Source organism: Neofelis nebulosa, chromosome 8 (assembly GCF_028018385.1).
Source record: "Neofelis nebulosa isolate mNeoNeb1 chromosome 8, mNeoNeb1.pri, whole genome shotgun sequence".
In the NCBI taxonomy this organism is placed as follows: domain Eukaryota; kingdom Metazoa; phylum Chordata; class Mammalia; order Carnivora; family Felidae; genus Neofelis; species Neofelis nebulosa.
The window spans coordinates 70,357,172-70,380,888 of NC_080789.1; the positions used below are offsets into that span (position 1 = coordinate 70,357,172).

Sequence of the window (23,717 nt, forward strand, 5' to 3'; positions counted from 1 at the left end):
ACATTTTAGGACTGTATGTTGTAGCTCTGTGAAAAATGCTGGTGTTTTGAAAGAGATTGCATTGGATACAATTGAATTTGCATTGAATTGTGTAGATTTCTCTGGGTAGTGTAGACATGGAATGTCTTAAGATTTCTTTGTGTCATCTTCAATTTCTTTTGTCTGTGTTTTATAGTTTTTAGAGTTCAAGTCTTTCATTTCTTTGATTAAGTTTATTTCTATGTATCTTACTCTTTTGGGTGCAATTGTAAATGCGATTGATTCCTTAATTTTTCTTTCTGGTGCTTCATTGTTCTACGTAAAAAATGTGATACATTTCTGTATGTTGATTTTGTATCCTGTGGCTTTAGTGAATTCGTTCATCAGTTGCAGCAGTGTTTTGGTGGAGTGTTTCAAGTTTTCCATGTATAGTATCATGTCATTTGCATGTAGTGAAAGTTACTTCTTTCTTGACTTGGATGCCTTTTATTTCTTTTTGTGTTCTGAATGCTGTGGCTAATACTTCCAGTATTATGTAAATAAAAGTGGCATGATCAAGTGGGATTTATTCCTGGGATGCAAGGGTGGTTCAGTATTCACAAATCTATCAACAGAATACACCACATTAATAAAAGAAAGGATAAGAACCATATGGTCATTTCAATAGATGCAAAAAAGCATTTGACAAAGTACAACATCCATTCATGATAAAAACCCTCAACAAAGTAGGTTTAGAGAGAACATACCCCAACATAATACAGGCCATATATTAAAAACCTGCAGCTAATATCCTAAATGGGAAAAAGCTGAAAGCTTTTCCTCTACAGTCAGGAACAAGACAGGGCATGTAGTTTTTCATATTTTTTCCTTATAATTGTTTGTATTTCTCCTTCCTTATTTGTGATCTTATTTATTTAGGTCCTTTCTCTTCTCTTTTTGATAAGTCTGGCTAGAGGTTTATCAATTTTATTAATTTTTGCAAAGAACCAGCTCCTGGTTTCTATGATATGTTCTACTGTTTGTTTTTTTGTTTGTTTTTTTTGTTTTTTAGTTTCTGTATCTTTTATTTCTGCTGTAATATTTAATATTTCCTCCCTCTTGCTAACTTTAGGTTTTGTTTGCTGTTCAAAAAATATTTGTTGAATGAATAAATGAGTGAGTGAATGAATAAATATAACAAATCTCTTTGAAATATGTATAATATTTGAACCAGAAATTTCATTTATAGTTATTTATTCCAAAAAGTTAATTGTGCAAGTGCACAAAGAAATATGTATTGAAGTATTTTTGAAGTATAGTTGACATGTATTGAAACATTTGTTATTAAGAATGAAAAACTGGAAATAGTAATAGGAAATTGGATGTTAAATAAATTATGGCACAGTTATGCTATAAAAAACCATGCAGTAAAAAGGATGTGGCTTTTCTTGATTGACATGGAAAGATGTTCAGAGTGTATGGTTAAGTGAAAAGGACTGCCAATCATATATGGAAAATTGTTAATATGAATCATCTCTTTCCAACAGAACCGTTAGTGATCTTAATTTTCTTCTTAATGCTTTTGTATATTTCCTGAATTTTTGTCTAATTATAACCTATTATTTTATATCAAAAATATTACATGTATATAACACCACATTGTGAAATTTTTGCAAGTAACCATATTCTGTTTGGTCTTCCTGTAATGGAACAATACCGAGCTTGGAGTCCATGAATGGATTTCTTGGAATCTGTGAATCCCTTGTAGAATTTGCAAGCCAAATTTGTACACATTTTCATGTATGCATTTTCTGGTCATCAGAGAAGTCCATATTCCGCAGAGAGTCTTCCTCAACCTTAGGACAGTGTGTTCTTGTATTCATTCTTGATAAAATAGGGAAGGCTCATTTCCTTTGAGTCTTCTATTTCCTTGAACCCTTTCTTTCCAGTCTTGCTCTAATTTCTACCTGCATGGTCTCAGTCACAACTAAGAGAGCTGAGATAATGATAACCTAGCATTAAGTAGGTACTGCCTTTTATCCAGTGGCTTCTTTCAAACTGTGTGACTCTCATGGATACCCTTGTGCTGTGGAATACCCACTTATTATTAGTGCTTTGTTGTATCTGTTCTTTCCCCAACTTTGTATAAGACCTTCCTCAAATTGATATTTTAATAATACACCCAATGCCACTAAAGAGGACTTAGTGAAGGAGGAGGCTCCCTTCCAGGATCATGGCTCAAAGTGTTGTTTCTTAGAATTTCTTTGTGTCTTGCTGGCCTCATCATCAATAATAATTAATTACCTTAATTTCTTAACTGGCTGATTTTTCCTTTTATTTTCTAATAAACTCAGTTGTATAGAGTAGTAAGATGGAGAGGTTTTTATTCAAGCCATCATGTTGGATGCCAGCACTTCAGTCATGAATTAATTCCATTTTCTACTGATATTTCCCCTTGCTGATATAATTTTGGCTTCTGGCATATTATTCAGGAAGAAGCTTTGTTTTCCTCACTGATATGGCCACATTCTCATCCTTATAGCAAGACTTATATAGTAATATTGTTACTAGTTTTGAAATGGCTAAGTTTAACTTTCACTTAATAATATGTTTATTATTGAGGATCTCTAAACTTCAGTGCTATTTGGCCTTGGTCACTGCTATATACTCTGTGCCCCTAGTAAATATTTGCTATATTATTTGCATTCATAAATTGTAGTTTGAAAATCCTCCTCCCTTTATGATTTACTGTAAGGAGGGTCTTTGTTTTATAAAAATGAAATGACAGGCCTCAGTAAATCACGAATTATTGGTCTTTGGATTTACTCAAACAAACTGGATGAGTATCATATTTGAGACTCGAAGCATTGTTAATTGGGTAGATTCTCACTGAAATATTTTCTGTCTGAGATTCATGCTTAAGTTCAAATCCACCCTGAAAATTTGGTGATGTTTCAATACATCTCCATAGGAAATATAAATCATAATCATGACATGTATGGAGTGCTCACTGTCAAGAACTGTGCAGAGTAAACCCTTAACATCCCTTACTTTGTTGAATTCGGAAAACGACCATATAAGGTTAAAGTTCTTTTTCTCTCTAATTGATAGGAGAGGAAACTGACACTTAGAGAGGATTTTTCACTTGCCCATAATCATAGTAAAGAGTGGAGACAGGAGTAAGTCTCAGCCCTCTTAAACTACCACATCATACTGCCTTGCTCTGATGACAACATGTTATTAAAAACAAGCTAACTAACAAAAATAGAATCAATATGGTTCTAATAAAGGATGCCAAAAAATATACTTTCTCCCCCACTTTCCCATCTCCCTCAACATCTGAGGAATTAATGGAAGTGCAAGGTGTAACAGTCAATTTTGTATAACAAATGGACAAGTTGCTGAACTCAATAATTTTGGCCCGACCACTGCACTCCACCTCTCATATTTTGTTGGTTATACTAGAGCCCTTATGACCAGTGCTGCCAACCAGTTTCTATGAGTGGGTTAATCTTCTGTTTTTGTCTGTAACTTCTGTCTTCTGGTTTTGGATTCTTTCCCCTGAGAAAGATGTGTTCAAATTGCTTGTTATTCACAGAATTGGCTTCCAGAAGCTGGGCTTTATAAATGATCACTAATTGGGATTATGTATTCACAAATGATAAAATAGTTACCATTTACTGAGTGATTACTGTGTGTCAGATACCCTGCTTTCTATGGATTATCACAATGAGTCCTCACTTTACAGATGAGGAAACTGAGGCAGCAAGAAGTTGGGTCCTAGGCAGTAGTGAGAAGCTGAGCTGGGTTTTCCATTCCAGAGCCTGTACATATAACTCCTTTGTAATTGTGCCTTCCATGAGCTACACTAATGATATTTTTGGCACTAGAAGTGCATGTAGCTTTCCACCAGGTGACTTACTAACAAATGGCCTCTAGCTGAATATATAGGCGGTCTTATATTTATGATGGCTTGCCCTACAATATTTTTATTTTATAGTGGTGAGAAATTGCTATACATTCAGTAGAAACTTGTTTTTTAATTTTTAATTTTGATCTTTTCTCAGGCTTGTGGGATGTGATACGATAGTCTCTTGTGATGTTGGGCAGCCGTAGTGAGCCAAAGCTCCCGGTCTGTCATGCAACCACGAGGGTAGACACCCACACACTTAAAAAACTGCTCTGTTTTTTACTGTCAGTACAGTATTCAATAAATTGCATGAGATATTCAACACTTTATTATAAAATGGGCTTTGTGCCAGATGATTTTGCCCAGCCGTAGGCTGATAGAAGTGTTTTGAGCACGTTTAAGGGAGGCTAGGCATTAGCTATGATGCTCTGTAGGGTAGGTGTATTAAATGCATTTTCAACTTATGATGGGTTTATCAGGACATAACCCTGTTGCAAGTTGAGGAAGACCTGTACTGAGAAGATCTGATCATTCTTCAATTTGGGTTTAATTTAAGGTGGTGGAAAAATTCTCATTTCGTGTTGTGTAACCTTTTTGTCAGATAAGATGCAACCTTATTTTCATCCCTTGATCTTGAGTTATGAAGGAGGTTGTTAAAATGAATGATGTCCTGCCACTGTCGCCTGTTTCTCTGAAGCCTAATCTTAAATTAGTTTATATTTCTGCCAATGCAAAGGATATTTGAATAACAAGGGCATAAATTATTATAAAGGGTGAACTTTATTTCTGATTTTAGTTACTTCACAAAATTATGAGTAACAAATCAGAGAGACATGATAGGTTCAGGTGTAACAAATTATCATCTCTGAATTTAAAATGTGGTTTTTAATTTAAGGTAATAAATGCTCATTGAACATAACACGGAAGACAAAGGACAATAAAAAGAAGGTTAAAAATCACTCATGGTTCTATCACTCAATAATTGCTTTAAAGACGTTGATACGTTTTATTGTAATTCTATGTTTTTTTCCATGGTCACAATTATAGTATATCAGTTCAGGTTCTTAGCTGTAAGGTGACTTTGGAGATGCTGGGTGGTAGGGCAGCTTACGGAACTGATGAGAGCCTGAGGCATCAGAATTTGGAACAAATAATAACCAAAGGCACTCTGGTGGGCCAGCAAACAGGAAGCAAGATGCAGAGTGACCGGAACAGAACTGACGAGGATGCTGCTGCCTTAGCGCAATGTGGGTGCCTTCTCGCTCTGCTCCTTACTGTGCTCCCATCAAGAATCTCAAGAAAGAGTGTCTGATTGCTAGGGCATGGCATCAGTCCATCACTGGCTACACCCTGAGAAAGAAGAAGGAGGATATGACACCTTTGCTTTTTGAGTTGAAAAAGATAACTAACGTGTACTATCGTTATTGAGTATTTTGTGTGTACTGAGTAACATTCTGAGTGCTTTCTTAAATTAACTCATTCAAATCCTTACAGATGTCCATTGAGGCAATTATAGTTCATATCTCCGCATTACAGTTTGTTTTTTAAAAATATATTTATTTATTTTAGAGAGAGCGCAAGGGGGAGGGGGAGAGACAGAATCCCAGGGCCTGATGCAGGGCTCGAACCCACGAACCATGAGATCGCATGACTTGAGCCTAAATCGGATGCTTAACTGACTGAGCCACCCAGGCGCCCCTTCCCCACCCTCTGCTTTATAGTTGAGACACCAAATGAGACACAGAGAGGTGAAGTAGCTTGCCACTGTTGAGAGGGGTATTGGGATGTGACTCCTCAGGCTGTAGGCTGAGGTGTTTAACCAGTCTGTTCTGCTGAGCCTTGGAGAGGGGACCCAAGGGGAGGCGAGCCAGGTCTGTGTCCCACTGAGACACCACCCAGTGGGGGACAGCGGACTTCTGGAAATGAATATGGCTGTTATTAGAAAAATGATTCATTAAACTAGACCCAGTGTTCATTACGATGCTTTGTAACTTATAACTATGGAATAATCATATTTTCATGCAACCTCACATCTTCGTACGGTTTTGTATACTTAATAGTGACTGGTTTTAAAGATTTGGATTAACTTCTTTCAACCTGTTTTTCCTTCTTTTAATGCGAGCTAATATTTATTGAATACTATCCATGTACTAGGCACACTTCTTGGTGTTTTACATCATTATTTATTTTTTCTCTTCACTGAATGTTTTTTTGTATATGTTTTGTGTGTCTATTTCATTTTTTTTAATTGAGTGAGTGATGCTAATGAAAATGTAACTTTTGGTAAAGTATATAACTTCTCCAGGGTTGCTCTTGTTTGTAGGGCATAGTGTGAGCCTTATTGTTATTAAAGGCTACTTTTAGTGCCTCAAGTTTAGGAACCCAGTGCAGGTGACATTTCTAGTAGTATCTAGAGGAGGATGCCTGACCGAACCACTAGGGTTCTTGCCACAGTGTGTTAAGAACTGACAGGTATATAGCAATGGGGCAGTGCATTTGCTGATGGTATTTAGCAAAAAATGCAAACACCTCTCTATCATTATAGAATTTACTAGTTTAATTGATTGGATAACGAATACTTGTTATCAAATAATATAGAGAGGATTCTCTGGTTGGTGTCTTCTGTATAAAAAAACCACATAAGTTGGAGTTTTATTTATTCTTGATAAGTCCTAAGCATGGGTTATATTATTGACTACTCATTTTATTTTTTGTCTTAAAATAGAGCTCATATATATATAAACATTAAAGAAGTAATACATAATTAGCGAAGAAAATTCAGGGATATAAAAATACGTGAGAAGTCTCTTCACATCTCTTCCCCTAATTGATTGTACTCCCCTGTGGTAACTAGTGTTAACATTTTGAGAAGTATCCTTCTTGATCTTTTATTTTTCTCTAAATACACACAAACGCGCGCGCACGCACACACACACACACACACACACACAGAGTTTCATCAAACAAAATGGGTTTCTATAGTTTTTGTTTGTTTATTAATAGTAAACTATGCATTGTTTCATGTCTGAACTTCATTATTGTGTAGAATGTTCCAGGGTATGGATGTATCATAACTGCCCTATGAGTGGATAGTTGGCATTCTGTCAGATTTTTACTATTTTAAATAAATCTGCAGTGAGCACTTTCTGCATGTATCATTGCTAATTTGTGCTGTTATTTTGCAGGATTGATTTTTAGATTTGGAATTACTGATTTAAAGAGTATGCACATTTAATGTGTTGATAGTTTTACCAAACTACCCTTCAAGAAGTCTGTGTCAATTTATTTTGCATTAATAGTGTATCAGCATGCTTATTTCTCTGCATTCTTGTCTTACAGAATGTCATTTGTTATCAGATTTTATTTATCATATCTCTTCTGTTGAGGAATTTTTAATTTTTTGGTAGTTAAAAATAGTCTGTGTTTTATTTTAGTTTCTGTTTTATCCAGTTTATTTTATCTTCCAATTATAGCTAATTTCCTTCTTCTACAAGATTATTCCCAGCAGCATACAAACATGAGTAGTATTTCTTACCAATTAAAGACAGATCTCCTTTGACTACATGTTTTTCCATAGCCACCTTCCCATTTCTCCAAAATGTCTACATTTGCCTCTTATTTCTGTCTGCCTCTTCTCTCTTGACCCTACTTCAAGCAGACTTTATTCCCTATATGGTTTTCTGAAATAATTTTAGGGTTATCAAACACGTCTGTTTTGCTAAATCCAGTGGTTAAGACTTCATCTTCCTGGCGTTCTTGGCAGCATTTAATACAGTTGATTACCTCCTCTTTCTTGAGGTAGCTTCTTCATCATTAGGCCTCTGAGTCACCACTCTCATTTTTAGCTCCTTTAATCTTATTAGCCACATTTATTGGTTTGCTTTGCTGGTTCCTCCTCAAAATGTTCAAGCATTCTTCATGGCTGTGCCTTCGTGGCTTTCAGTGTAATCTTTATGCCTATGATTTCCCAATTCCTCTCTCCATGTCAGACTTTGCAGATCTAAGTATTCTATGTATCGTCTTCAGTGTTCATTAAGTACCTTAAACATGACATAGCTGAGTTAAAAACTTGATTCAAAGTACCTTAGCTTTCCTTCATTTGAGAATGTCTTGATTTCTCCTTCATTTCTGAAGGATGTTTTTGGTGGGTATAAGATTCTGGACTAAAACCTTTACTTTCATCCCATGAACACTATTGTGCCACTTTCTTCTGGCTTCCATTGTTTCTGCTGAGGAATCCACTACCACTTTAATTGTTTTTCCCTATTGATAGCTTGTCAATTTTTTTCTGGCTGCTTTCAATGCTTTTTTCTTTGTTTTTGGTCAGAAGTTTAATGATAATGAGTATTTATATTAATTCATCTTGTTTGGAGGTTTCTTAGAGTCTTAAATCTGTGAGCTTATGTCCCTTCTCAAGTTTGGGAAGTTTTCAGTCATGATTTTATCTAGTACTTTTTCAGTCTACCCTCTTTTTCCTTGTTTATGGACTCTACTTATATGAATGTTATATCTTTTGTTATAGTAATTCAGGTCTCTGAGCCTGTTCATTTTTTTAGTCTATTTTTATCTCTATTCAGATTGGATTATTTTTGTTCTATCTTCAGTTAGCTAGTTCTTTTCTTGGCCCCCTCCTTTTATTGTTTAGCCCATCCTTTGAGCTTTTTTATTCCAGTTGTATTTTTCAATTTTAAAACTTCCATTTGGTTCTTTTTTATATGTTTATTTTGTTCTTCTATCTGTTTGCTGAGGCTTTCTATTTTTTCATTTGTTTCAAGTGTGCCCAAATATGTTGATAAGTTCTTGTTTTTATCAAAGTGTCTTCAAAATCTTTGCTAGGTATTTCTAACATCGCTATCATTATGGTGTTGATATCTTTTGACTGTCTTTTTTCATTAAATTGTAGATCTTCTAGAGGCCCCTGGGTGACTCAGTCAGTTAAGCGTCTGACTTCAGCTCAGGTCATGATCTCCTGGTTTTTGGGTCTGAGCCCCACGTCCAGCTCTGTGCTGACAGCAGACCTGGAGCCTGCTTCGGATTCTGTGTCTGCCCCTCCCCCACTCACAGTCTGTGTGTGTGTCTCTCAAAAATAAATAAATAAACATAAAAATTTTTAAAAAATTGGAGATCTTCTTGGTTTTTGGTATGGCATATGATTTTCAATTGACAACTAAGCATTTCATAGAAGTTCTGAGACTTGTATCTTATTTGAATTCCCTGTTTTAGCTAGTTTTCTGTGACATTGATCTGGTAGGAGACGGGAAACTGTCATCTTGTTACTTCCAGGTGGAGGACGTTCCCCATTTGGTCTTTTATTGCAAACTGAAAGGGAGCTTGTATTATTTCTGCATGGGGGTGGAAGTTCCAACTCCCCACTGACACTGTGGTTGGTGTGGTCTTATTACTGCTGGGTGATGGTAAAAGTTCTGACTCTCCCCTATGTCTTGTCTGACACGATTCCAGTGAAAAGGGGGCGATATGCTTTGTTACTGCCAGATGAGGATGGAAGTCCAGGCTCCTCCCCATGTGGTCTCCACTGATGCCATATTCGGGGGTGGGGGTGTTCTCATTACTGGTTGGCTGCCTTTCAAGTCTTGGATCTCTACTTGGCCTTTTTTGTCATTACCCTAGTAGAGGTGTTGGGTACCTAATTTCCGCCTGAAGAAGGTAGAAATCTAGGCTCCGCTAGCCTTTACTAGCCTGGTTGGGGATGGGACCATAGTTGTTTTCTGTGGTGTTTGTCTGGAATAGAGTGGTTATTCTCTAAAAGATTTTCTCTTACTAGCCTTCCCATTCCCTGGCACTTGGTTAGAGACAGCAAGTTTTTCTGGAATATATATACACCTATATATACATATATATGTAATTTATTTATATATAATAAATACACACACATATAAATATATATATGTAATTTATTTATTTGGGGGTCTGCATCACTTAGTATTTCCAGGTTGCTGGCTTCTTTAGCTCCAAGTCTGGGGATATGAGGCAAAAAGAAAACCTAGGAAACCACCACTTTGGGTCCTGCAGTCCTTCACTGATTTTCTTTCTCTATTCCATATTTTAGACTCTTCTTATGTTTGTTTTATAATATAATGTTCAGTTGTACTCAATGGGAGGAGTTCGGAAAACATATACTCGATCTTTGTGGAGATGGAGGTCTTGTCAATAATTTTTGAACTTTATTTTCAAGGTGTCCCCTATGCTTCTTCTCTATGCAGGTACCTAGAACTGGAAAGCAGTGGCCACCGGAATGAAGTCAGACTTCATTATCGCTCAGGCAGTCACCACCCTCACACGGAAGTATTTCCTTACATTTTGGCTGACGATAAGTGGCACAAGCTCTCTTTAGCCATCAGTGCTTCCCATTTGGTTTTACACATTGACTGCAATAAGTAAGTGAAATGTTCTCAGTTCGGGAAGTGGAAGATTCTATAAAATTAGTGTTCACTCACATTATTTGATGTTTCTTTTTTTGCAGGATATATGAAAGAGTGGTGGAAAAGCCCTCCACTGACTTGCCTCTGGGCACAACATTTTGGCTGGGACAGAGAAATAATGCACATGGATATTTTAAGGTATTTTTTGGCTAAGGGCGGATCATAACATGTAAATATAAATGCTTTCTAATTAGTTTGGAAAATTATGTTTTGCTCTTTGTGGTGTGAAACAAAATAATTTGATTTGTGTATATTTTTTTCTATTTGTGTCTATTTTTTGGACACTAATGTTTTATTTAGGTGGCCTACAGTATTTTCTCTTTTTTCCTGAATAAATTTGATCTTTAGACATTACAGAGATGATCACAACTTTGCAATCAAGAAATTAACATATCATTATTGAGATTAGGCATTCAAAGTCATAAAAACCTAAGATGTTAATATACAAATAAACTGTCTACCATTGAAACATAACCTTTGCTCATACTTTTACAGGGATGTTAATAATAGAGGATTGAAAACGTTTCAGTATTCACTATTCAAGGTCTTTCTGTATTCAGAAAGTGAAAAGAGAATATATATATATATATATATATATGCACAAATCTGTCAAAACTAGAAAGCAGTCATAACTCGTACCTTTTTTTAGTGTCTACTTAGAGACACGCTCCATAGAATTTCATCATTTTAGATGATCTAAAAGACATCCCAGTTAAATTTCTTTATCTTAAGGATGAAGAAATAAAGTCCAGAAAATTGCTTGACTACAAGCCCATAGTGTAATCATTTACCCCCAGGGACTATGACAGTGCCTATAATATAGAAGTGACTCAGAAAATGATTGTTAACTGAAGAATAATAGGTTCTGTGTCCGACTCCTGGATTTCTGGGTAGAGTAGGTACCAGTAATTTTGAAACTGTGTTCTAACTAAGGTTTGTAATCCTGGGAAGGTGTTTTTAAAACTTACTTACACTGTTAGGGGTGCCTGTGTGGCTCAGTCGGTTGAGCGTCCGACTTCGGTTCAGGTCACGATCTCACGGTTCGTGGGTTCGAGCCTCGCATCGGGCTCTGTGCTGACAGCTCAGAGCCTTGAGCCTGTTTCAGATTCTGTGTCTGGCTCTCTCTCTGCCCCTCCCCCACTTGCACACTGTCTCCCTCTGTCTCAAAAATGAATAAACATTAAAAAAAAATTAAAACTTACACTGTTAGTTACCTGGAAACCAGGTGCCTTGTATATATTATTCTCGAATCTTACGTAGGTTTTGATGTGGGCTCTTTTTTTTTTTTTTTTTCTCTTTTACATGTGCGTAGGCCTGCTCAGGGGCATTAAGTGACTTGCCCAAAGCCAGTCATAAGAAATTGATTCCATGCTTACGGGTCCTAAGAAAATCAGTGCTTTTTTCCCACGTTAGGGATGACAAATTTGTAGATGCCAAGTCTCTCCTCTATTTAACCATGATGGTCTTTCCCATGGAGCTTGGATGCGGCCTCAGAATCCTTCTTACACATCAATTATGTGTACTATTCTAGGGGTTATAATTTTTATTGTAGAGTGAATTGTGTCCAGTGGAGTTGTACAGTGCACAGATTGTATAACTGTACATGGTAGCATTGTTTTCATTTTGCTGTTTCCAAGTGATAGGAGTTTGTACAGAAGTTGCCTTTTTAATCCAAACTCCTAGCAAACAACAGATCTAGAAATTCCACACAGTATACTAAAATATTTATCATTCACATTGACAGTCTTCTTATACTATGCTATTAATTGCATTAAACATATAGGAGATATAAGCCAGTATTTGGTATATTTTGTAGGTACATTAAAAATTATCTTGAGAATATGTTGGTACTGTCCTCCTGTCATTAAACATTCTGTTTGCATTTTTCAAAGGAATAAAACAAAATTTTAATTTAAAATATATATAAAGTTGATGAAAGAAGAGAGAGGGATGGTAAGTGAAAGAGACAGCTGGAGTATGTCTGATGAGGTCATTTTTGAGCTACCATTGGCCTTCGGTTTAAGAGCCCAGGAAGGTGGAAGCTAATTAAACCTTAGTGACTAAGGATACACGTAAATTCTACCTGTAAACATGTGCTGTGGCCCTCTGTGTAAATGGATCATTTCTAGCTGGAATTTTTTTTTTTAATTTCACGCTGAACATTCTGTACTTTTAAGGATTTCTTGCTAAGTCTTGCTGCAGCTGTATAATGAATCTGTTGTCCTTTATAAATTGAGAAATTAGTGGGGGCACTTGGGTGGCTCAGTTGGTTAAGCATCTGACTCTTGATTTTGGCTCAAGTCATGATCTCATGGTTTGTGAGATTGAACTCCATATCAGTGCAGAGCCTGCTTGGGATTCTCTCTCCCTCTCTCTCTGCCCCTCCCCCTCTCTTTCAAAATAAATAAATAAAAACATTTTTAAAAAATTAAAAAAAATAGATTGAGAAATTAGTTTGAAAATTTCCAACTGAAAGATGAGAAATGCTCAAATGAGCATTGCTCTCATGACTCAGTTTTTCTGTCTCTTCCTTTCTGATGATTGCAGTTAATTTAAAATTGGTACCCGTTTCACTGTTGCTGAAACCAGAAGTGATTTTTCGGGTTGATTTTTAAAGGTCATTTTCAAGCCTTTCTCCAGTGGCTAACTAAAAATAACTTCTCAAAACAACATGACTGTTCCCTCTTAATTATATCTTGACATTTAATCTTAAGGCTTTAAAAATATTATCAATTGGAGAATATGTGGGTAACCATCTATTTTGCCTGATGTATTATTTCTTGGTTTGGAATAGAAGTAATGTATTCAAAAAGATTTTGTTCAGGGATCTTGGTGAGTCTATCTTGTAATGTTTTCCTTCATGAATTTGACTGTAGAACATAATTTGGGTAGATGAAAGTAATATGTCTTTTTTAAAATTTTTCGCACACAGGGTATAATGCAAGATGTGCAATTACTTGTCATGCCCCAAGGATTTATTGCTCAGTGCCCCGATCTTAATCGCAGTAAGTCCATTAGTTCTTGCACTGTGTGATGAAAAGTGTGCTTCTTGCTTAATTTTGTCCAGAACGTCAGTTTGAAATTGGAGTTCCCACATATTAGTTGTCAGCATAGACTTAACTAGATTGACCTCCTTATAAATACAACTTGACCAATGTAGTGTTTGTAATTCCAGCCTGTCCAACCTGCAATGACTTCCATGGGCTCGTGCAGAAAATCATGGAGCTGCAGGACATTTTAGCCAAAACATCAGCCAAGGTAAAAGCTACTTAGATATATAGTGTGGGGAGCTCAAGATCCTTGATGTTCTTTATAGTTTTTTTTATAACCACAAATGTTCACCTTTGAGACTTTTCTTACACTATATTGTTTGTTGGCATCGAATCTGGATCTCTGCTCGTGGAAAGGGCTTATAAATATTCAAACCTTAGCCATCTGTATAGCACATGATTCAGTAAATCATAAATGAGACTGATTACCTGGTTTTTACTGGTTTTACACTTTTACAGTAGAATTTATTGTTTATTTTAGTTTTCATTATTATTTATTTTTACTTTTTTTTCTTTGTAAGGACAGATGTGAGGGGGCTTTGTAAAGAATATGGACACTAGAATTTTGCCAAGGAAATGTTCCCACAAATGCTTTCTACTACAGTGTTGCTGTTGTAGGAGTATTCACTGTCCTATGCACATTTCAAGTTTACTTGCAATTTCACCAGATTGTTTTTCATCTTGCATGGTAGTTACTGGGAACCTGCAAGTTGTGGCGTGATTTTTTTCTGGCACAATATAAGTTCTGAAATTTGTTTTTTTTTTCACTTGAGTAAACATATTCATGAAATGAGACATTTTTAAAAGTGGAAAATGCTTTTCTCATTGTGAATGATGCCATTTTTACGTAGCCTTCATTTATATCCTATAAATTATGCTTTTTTTTTTTTCAAAAGGCAGGAACCAAATTTACAAAAAGAAAGGGGGGGATCTTTTCTCTTTTAAATTTTGGCTTAAACATATTTGTAAAATAATAGATGAGCACAGCTATCATTACTGCTATACGCTGAAAAAAATGAGATGCCTCCTGATGTATTTTGCATTTCTGTGTTGCTGGAATGGTGAACAATACAAACCCCTTCCTTTGTGCCACAGCTGTCTCGAGCTGAGCAGCGAATGAATAGATTGGATCAGTGCTATTGTGAAAGGACCTGCACCATGAAGGGAACCACCTACCGAGAATTTGAGTCCTGGACAGACGGCTGTAAGAACTGCACATGCCTGGTAGGGCTTCTGCTGAAGTTCACACTAAGGGAACTCAGATGCCCCAACTCTTTAAAAATTTATTAAAACAATGTAATCATGAAAATTTCAAGACCCATTTCCTCAAGACACAACACTAAAGTGCCAGCAAACCTGGTCAAATCTAAAGAACTGTGTGTTGCATTATTAAAGACACTTTCTAGCCTATAAAGATGATTATGGTTTAGGAATGCTATAAAGTTTAAGTTTATTTGTGCACACATGAAGTTAGCAATTTAAATTCGGTTAGTAAAGGTGATTCCCAAAGGATTCTATCTGTTATCCTTTACATTTTGAGGGATTTTCCCCTCATGTGTTTATTAACGCATTTAATAAAACTAAACTCTATGCAGCATGAGATATTATGACCAGATTGGATCATACCAAAAATTAATGGAATTTAAATACATAAGATAATCTTTAAATGCTTACAAATACAGTGGAATAAAAATTAGATGACTTAAATAAATATGACTTCTCTAATTGCACACTATTAAAGTAGGAATATTTAGTGCATTATTCTTTCAAAAGTAGATTCATTTTCAAAGAAAAGTTCAAGACTAGCTCGGTTTTGAGCTTTTACATTTCATCTGAATTCATCTGTTAAAACTCATTTACTGGAAAGAAGCCAGAGGTCTGTGTGAATTAGCCTATAAAAAGACATTTCTCCAAGTTCAGCAAGTTTGTTCAAAAACAGAATATTGTGCATGTTAAAAAGTCAAAGATACGTCTGAAATTAGTCATATGTGTGTGCATGTGCGTGCATGCATTATATAATTTCTGTTCAGAAACATATTCTGGTCCCAGAAAAATTATAGCACTTTGCAAATACAGTAAAGCCTTCCCAACCTGATAATGGGGGACAAAAATTGACTTGAGTAAAATGCAAGATGTGTATAGTGAGGTCAGTGAGGTGACTGGAGAAACAGCTACCTGCCTGAGTGACCTCCGGGAATAAATTCCCTGACATACTGTTTGCATTTTGGTGCTTCTTGTGGTGATTGTCAGCACTGCCCTGTGGAGGTGCTTAACCATCCACGGGAAGATTCTGGGTCCTGAGACTGCGTCTGCAGGATGGCAGCAGCTATTCCAGAAATCTGGTTTGTCGGTTCTCATTTAGTGAGTAATCTGGGCGGACGTGAGGCTTACCCCTTGCTTCCTGTTTCACTGTCAGTGTGTTCCCGACCCATGTTCTCATCCACCTCACAACAGAAGGGAGAACGCTATCTATTAGGATCGTCACTGGACAGAAGATGGGACCCAGTCACCAACTGTGTTAGGACCCACTCTGTATTACTGTGGGTCTCTGTATCATGGGTTTTACTGTGTAAAAACCAGAGGATAGTGGTATTTATGGCATTTTATGTGAAGAGTTTGAACCTTAAGAAACCGATTAAAAAATACTTCCAGGCTATCAAACTGCAACTTGGAAATTCTTTAAATATTATTTTCTTCTCAGAATGGAACTATCCAGTGTGAAACTCTGATCTGCCCGATTCCTGACTGCCCACTGAAGTCGGCTCTTGCATACGTGGATGGCAAGTGCTGCAAGGAATGCAAATGTGAGCATAACTTTTATGATGAATACTTTTTTTTTTGCAAAAATACAGCTTCATATTAATAAATATGCACCCATCATTGGTTTGATCTGGGCAAGCTAAATGGCTTTTAGAAATGAAGCAAATAGGTAGAATATCTTCTGTACTCTGGTGATCAGTTGTTTTCCATTTTAAAATGCTATACTTGTATTTAACAGGAATATTTTTTCTCGGCGGGATCTGTTTTGTGTAGTGACAGTAGTAGGAAAGATATGTAAGAAATTTAGTGGTAGACATTCTCTCATTACACGACTTGATACAGATGCCTCCAAAAATAGGCTAAGGATGGTTCATACTCAGCCACGATGACCAAAGAAACCCACAATGCAAGTGACCTTTGATAGCAGACGCTATGCCAACTCCATTAGCTCAAACCACAGAGGTCCACGTTGTCATGGGACCGTCCAGTATGAATGGGGCCATGGTGTTAATTCATAAAAAAAGGCTCACACTACTGAGTGAGAAAGCTCTTTTGCCTTTAGTAGCTGTGCGGTTCACTTCTGATGGCAGGAAATGCTGTCTGAATTCATAGCTGTCTTGAAATGGGTTCTATATCATTTGTTCAATAACAGATTGTTGCATTTATGTTACTTGCACATTAAAAGACTGTCCTTAAATTCTTGTTAAAAGGAGCATTTAAAATTTACCTATTTTTGTACAAAAGAATAGTAACCTATGCAAACCGAGTGTTATAAAGTTTGTAGAATATACGGGACTATGTAAATGCAGACTAATCATCCATGTACATAGGAGGACAGAGAAGTAGGGGAGGGGATGGAAAGGGCGAGGGAAGGAGGGGAAAGAGAATGAGTGTTTGCTTTTGCTAGGGCTTTTGTTCACCCTGCTCCATTTACCATTGCCATCTCCTACTCTGGTGAGGGTGATGAGTTACCAGGGAAAAATCAGGAAGTCGCTTTGTAGTCCATTGATTTAATTCCCTCAGGAGTTCATTTATATTAAATTTTATTAGACTTTACATTGAAGCCAATCCATTTCATGAACGTACATTAGCCTAGTCAAGTAAGTTTAGCTGAACCAGGAAGGACTGAATGCAATTTTCTTACACATGTCACAAGCTAATTTCCTTGGTGAGGAGTAATCTGAGTTTTTCCTTGAACTTGTCTTAGTCCCTAAAAGCTTGTGGTGATGTTCTGTAGTTTTCTTTGTACATAGTTGGAGGCAGGAGGGGGAATATTCCTAACATGACAATAACGGGAATCAGACTTTTTGCTTTAACTTCTTTTATTCTTCTTCCCACATTTATTTCTACGTTGTTACCCCTGAATATAATAGATTTGCATTAAGTGATGTCAATTTTATTAGAGACAGGCTGATTGGAATAATGGACCATCATGATAGATGCATTAGTCAGAAGTAGTGAATTTCAATTCTGATTTACCATTTGTCTCTTATTACCAACAGTAAGCTGCCTACTAAATCAGACAGTGCTTGAAATCTTCCCAACAACATGCATTTAGACTTAATGAAATGGTAAAATATTTTGAGATTTATTAATGCAGAGTACTCCTGGCAGACATTGGTGTTAATGATTGAAAATCGATTGTGTTTGTCTCATATATAGTAGTGAAAGCTAAGTAATCAGTGAAGGGACCACAGCATCACTGAAGAAATGCCAAAATAATTTATTTGAGTCTTTCATTTTCTATCATTAAAAGTATTAAGGATAAAGTGACTTTGTCTTTCTGCTTATATTCAGTGATATGAGTGCCATGGAATACAGAGGTTTTGTGCCTGTATTTGTTTGTAGTTAGAGTATTCGAAGTGCTTCTAATTCTGATGAATTCAGCATTTTACAAGAGCCAGCAAGAAATTTTCTGTAAACACCTACAGAATTTTTTTTCCCTAAGGGAAATAAGAATTTAGTTCATATGGTAAATATTCCTAAAGATTATTTGGGAATGTGTCTCCCCATGCACAATTTAAAAGCTAGTCAGTAAAAAATACTTCAGGAAATATGCTTCTGAAAAGTTTGCAAAATGTGTTTTATAAAAGAAAAAAATAACATCTAAAATAAATTTAATAATCATTAACTGACTTGTTTAGATTGTTCAGATTTTCATATGTGCTGAGAGAAGCAAATAGCTATGAGAGAGGGGAGGGGGGAGAGAGAGAGAGAGAGAGAGAGTCTCACTGTTTCATGTGAGGGGAAGGAAACATCTCATTTTCTTATGTACATTTTCTCAGTATTATCATTGCTCTATTTTATGAGAACTTCATTTCAGTGGAGTATAAATTAAGCTGTGTGGTTTTTATTTTTAAAAAGAGAAACCGAAGCCTTCCTCTTATACCCTGCACTCATCCTGTCTTTGCAGCTCTTGCTCGATAGCCTTTGTAATGACATAAAATTAACAAAATATATTCTTTACTGAGAACTGCTTAAAGAGATTAATCACTTGTTTCTAAAGTCCTTGGAAGGGAAAACGTATAACCCAACTGCTGAATTTTACTCTGCCAAGACTGAAATGAACAAAAGAAGTGCATGTGGCAAGTCGGTTTTTGGTGTTCTTTATTCAATGCTTTCAGGCTTGCTTCGGCAGAGTTTTGTGCAACTCTGAGCAGCCCTGTTTTGCAGTCTGCTTTATATTTTCCCTCTGTAACTTCAGCTTTAGCTCTTTATCCAAATATAAATACTGGTGAATAGTAAGAAGGTTGTTGTTCTGGGAAAGAAGTCAGAGAGAACCAAGCCTGTTACTTTCCTTTATTTGAATCTACGAAGGGAAAGTGCTGGAAGGAGGGGCTAAGCCTCTTCCTGCCCCCACCCTTGAGCTATTGTGGTGGAGTTAAACTGAAACAGAAGTTCTAAAGGCAGAAATGCCAACACTAAATAATTAAGGCAGCGATAATCACAGCGCAATGAAGTCATCTCACTTCCATCAGTTGTTCCTCGTTTGAGCTTCACAACAACTGTAGGAGGCAGGCATTGCTTCCATCTTCCTAATAAGAGTGAGTGCACGACTTTTCCAAGAACACACAATTGATTAGAAGTCCCAGAGAAGTTCCATTTAGAAGTGCTGTGCTTTTCAAGCCTGCTTCCTTCTTTAAAACCATCTGCGACAATTAATCTAAGTAATCTACTTTTATCCGCTGGTAACTCAGCTTGCCATGCAAAACCATTGAGAGTCCTGGCTGAGTCTAGGCTGCTTGCAAAGTAAGCAGGATTTCCTTTCTCCCTCTCTTCTCCCCTTGCAGACACCATCCCTGCATCCTTTACCCCAGTCACAGGCTCTCAACTAGTCAACAATGAGACTGACGGACACAGATGCAAGTTAACTCTAGAAAATGCAAAGTATAAATATTGTGGGTGACTTTAACTCTGAAACAGGATGAGGTCCAACTAATTGAAGTATGTAAAATCTCAGTCTAAGTTAAAAAAACAGTTGTCAGAAAATAATTGACGTAACTTATAGCAAACAGAAAGTTACAGAAAGTCAACTGAAATAAAAAAAAAATTCAGTAATCTGAACTAATACTATAAGGTCTTTTGCAGAAGAGGCTGTGTTTAAAACAACAATAACAAGGAAGGCCGATTTCCCCTCTTTTTTCTAGAGCAGCACCAAATATGGGAAATGTGAATGTGACCATCAAAATTGGCTGGTGCTTGTTCAGTAGCGATAGTTTTTTTAATTAGTACTGTCTCAGAGAGGCCAGATTTATATGAATAAATTAAAATCATCATTCCTTTGATTGAACAAAATCAGAGTTTCAATCCATAACATAGATGACATTTTCACATGCTCTGTGGTGATTAGACAACAGATTGTATTAAAGTTAATTTAAAAAGTCCTGTCAGCTTAGATAAAATGGAGTTCTTATACTGTCTTTGCATATTGAGTAGTTAAGTATGTGAGTAATAGAGTGAGATTTTCTGGGTTTGTATTCTGGCCCTAGCAGAATTAGCTGTGCAGTTTGGGTCAAGTTATCAAACCTCACAGAGCCTCAGTTTCCTTATCTGTAAAAGGAAGAGAACAGTTATACCTATTTTATGGGGTTTGTATGAAATGTGAGGACTGAATAAGTAATACATATGTATAAAGTGGCTTAAAACCATGTCAGCTATTATTGTTTCGTTAAAAGAACTCTGTTTTTATTCATGAAAGTACAAAGAAGTGAAACCATCTCATTGAGTCATAGATATAAAGCTACACAGGACCTTAGAGATCTTCAAAACAGTCATTTGCTTTTGGGGAGGTAAGGCTTCATTATCTCTATATTACAGAGGAATAATGAAGCCAGGGGGATTAAATGACTTTTCTAAAATCACACAGTATATAATGCAAGGTAATTATTTTTTTCCAAATTGTGTTCTGATGTATGAGACTACGCTTTTCAAGGCCACTCTCTTCCTCAGTATTTTGGATAAGTCTTGACCAAGGCTGATACTAAGAACCAATTTATCATGCATTTTGTATTCTTTTATGTCTGGCTTCTTCCATTCAAAATCCTGTTTGTGAGATCCATCTATATTTTTCCATGTAGATGTCAATTATTCATACGTATTGCTATATATATTCTATTTGCATTAATGTACCATGATCCAGTCTATTACTGAAGGACAGTTTGGGGCTATATAAATAGTCCTTCCAGGGGCACCTGGGTGGCTCAGTCAGTTGAACATTCGACTTCAGCTTAGGTCATGATTTTGCGGCTTGTGAGTTCGAGCCCCACGTCAAGCTCTGTGCTGACAGCTCAGGGCCTGGAGCCTGCTTCGGTTTCTATCTCCCTCTCTCTCTCTGCCCCTCCCCACTTGCGCTCTGTCTCTCAAAAATAAGTAAACATTAAAAAAAATAGTTAAAAAATACTTCTTCTCTAAACATTCTTTACATGTTTTTTGGTGTTATGCATGCTTGATGGGTATATACCTGAGTAGAACTGTTTGTTCATAGGTTAAGACTGTTTTATCTAATGGTAAAACTGTTTTAACCTCTTGTAAAATTGTTTTGACAAACCATTTTCTAAAGTGGTTATACCAGCTTACTCTGCTGCCACTATATGAAAGTTCCCATTGTTGTACACCCATACTCACACTTGGCATTTTTTATCTTTTTTATTTTAAGCATTATGATAAATGATGTTGGTACATGATATTATATTGTAGTTTACATTTGCATTTCCCTGGGGCACCTCTGTGGCTCAGTCAGTTAAGTGTCTGACTTCAGCTCAGGTCATGATCTCATGGGTTGTGAGTTCAAACCCTGTGTCAGGCTCTGTGCTGACAGCTCAGAGACTGGAGCCTGCTTCAGATTCCGTGTCTCCATCTCTCTCTGCCCCTCCCCTGCTCACACTCTTTCTCTCTCTCCCTCAGAAATAAATTAAATGCTAAAAAAAGTTTTTTTTAAATAGAAGGATAAATTTGCATTTCCCTGATGACTAATGAAGATGGTAAACTTTTCATATATTTATGGGTATTTTCATTAATTTAACTTAATTTTTAAATTTTCATTAATTTTAAATAATAGAAAAGTAGATTATATTATATGTTCATTTTCCAAAGAGACTAGTTTGGGAGATTTAACTCTTTTATGTTCACGTTAGTGTGCAAATATGGATGATTCTAGCTCTGTCACTTAAACTGCATAGAAAAGTGGGGACAAAGATTAAATGACTGCCACTTATGTAATTTGGAGATTTTTCAAAAATGGAGTGACAGTGCAATAAAACTGATTCAGAGACTTCTGAATATGTAAATATGGGGATGAGGAACAAAAACCAGTGGGATATAATTCACCAAGAGCTTCTTTGTTCTTGGGATAAAGAAAACAATTATATAATATATATAGGTTACATTAAAAAAGAAAATCATTTTGGAGCAACACAACCAATAAACTTAGCTGTCTCTACAGTAATGCTGGAAGCATGGGAAGTATGCAGTATGCACATGAGATTCTCATGCATGAACACAGTTATAAATTAGTTGGCATTATGGAGACACAAGGGGCTACATGGCCAGAATGCCAGTGCTGACTGAGGCGTTCCTCAATAATGTAAAAGATAGAAATAGCAATCAAAAGGACAATGTGTTGTTTTACTATCAGAGGCAGTATTTTTAGAAAGCTTTCTGAAAATCTGTAGTTATTAGAGAATATTATGTGACAGCGAACAATTGAATGAGCTGAAACCTTATGGTGTTGCAATAATCATGTGTACAACCTTGGTGTACCTCTTGGGAGCTTAGCAGGGATAATCTAAAACTAGCCCCCTCAAACAGAGGGCAGGGGGAGAATTAAGAAAGAGGCTGCCCTCTTTCTGGAGGCCACTCCAGGTTGGTAGGTGGAAGTTTTAATAATAGCAAAGGGAACTTAGAGATGAGGCTTGTCTTGGGTGGCAAGATGAATGGATTCCTGCAATTGCCCTCAAATCTTCAAAGTGTATAAAGAGGCCCTAATTGGATTCAGTCACGTATACAGTCTGTAGTGCAGATGTTTTTAACCCCACATCATTATCTCAAGGCTAAGCCCTTGGATCATTTTGGGAGTGAGGAAGGCAAGCAGAATCCACGTTCTAAGGCAGAGGAGGAGGTGAGGATCCTCCGAGTGCCTGGGTCCAGCTCCTGGGTCAATCAGTGGTCATGTTTTTTTGATGTTGTTCCCCAACATTTGGTTTGGATTCAGTCTCTTCTCCCCTAAATTAACTTAATTTAGCATTTAAAGTAATATTGGATAAGTTGTAGAATTAATATACTATAAATATACTCTAAATCTATATGCATATGTGAAAAAAGGGCAAGAAAATAGTCCACTTATGCCTTACTTATTCAAGGTAATTAAGCTTATGGTAAGGAATATTTTCACTAAAGACAAATCAACTACGTTTTATTAAAGAGAGTTCATCAAGGTAATCCTGTGGGCTTCTTAAACACTACAATTAATTTTTGCTAATACTTTTTCATAAACTCTTCAAAAATGCAGTTGGTCATGCTATCTTTCAATATCTTGATAAATGTCAAATCAGTGGAAAAATACTGAACTGGCAATTTATCAATAAGCAAGAATAATTAACAGTATAGCTTTCAGATTAATGACTATAGGAGACATTGCATGATACATTTTAATGACCTTTAGAAAAACAAAAAAAATGACTGTTAGTAGTCAGCTTGTATCAGAGCTGGGATGCCAGGAAAAGGCAGAGCTGAATCAGAGGATGATGACAGTGTCACAATGATTTAGTTTCTGTGTCTTCTACTCCACAGTCCAAAGTAGTATAAAGTTATCTGACTCTATCATTCTTCATAATCCTAGTATAGCATTTTTAATGTTTTAACCTAAAAATAATGCATGCATACAATAAATATTCAATCCATCCAAAAAGATATAAAATAAAACATAAAAATCTCCCTTTTTCTTCCTCCTCTTGCAAACTTTTAGTCCTTGTGTATCCTTCCAGATGATTCTCAGTGCACCCACTCACATATGCATGTGTAGGCTTTTCATATACGGTAAATGATATCACACATTTTCCTGGACTTTATCCTGGAGATTTTTGCATATCAACTAACTTTTTA

The 23,717-nt window shown here is 36.4% G+C and overlaps 1 protein-coding gene across 4 annotated transcripts in view; it reads left to right on the forward strand.

The window, feature by feature from the left end:
* The window catches only part of NELL2 (neural EGFL like 2), a 408,634-nt gene that overhangs the window by 140,882 nt on the left and 244,035 nt on the right, over positions 1-23,717 (forward strand). For all 4 annotated transcript variants that reach the window (XM_058743047.1, XM_058743046.1, XM_058743049.1 and 1 more), the window contains 6 exons: positions 10,090-10,263; positions 10,350-10,446; positions 13,241-13,313; positions 13,484-13,566; positions 14,454-14,582; positions 16,060-16,162. In XM_058743047.1, the coding sequence (XP_058599030.1) occupies positions 10,090-10,263; positions 10,350-10,446; positions 13,241-13,313; positions 13,484-13,566; positions 14,454-14,582; positions 16,060-16,162 (659 nt within the window). The remainder of the gene's footprint in view (positions 1-10,089; positions 10,264-10,349; positions 10,447-13,240; positions 13,314-13,483; positions 13,567-14,453; positions 14,583-16,059; positions 16,163-23,717) is intronic.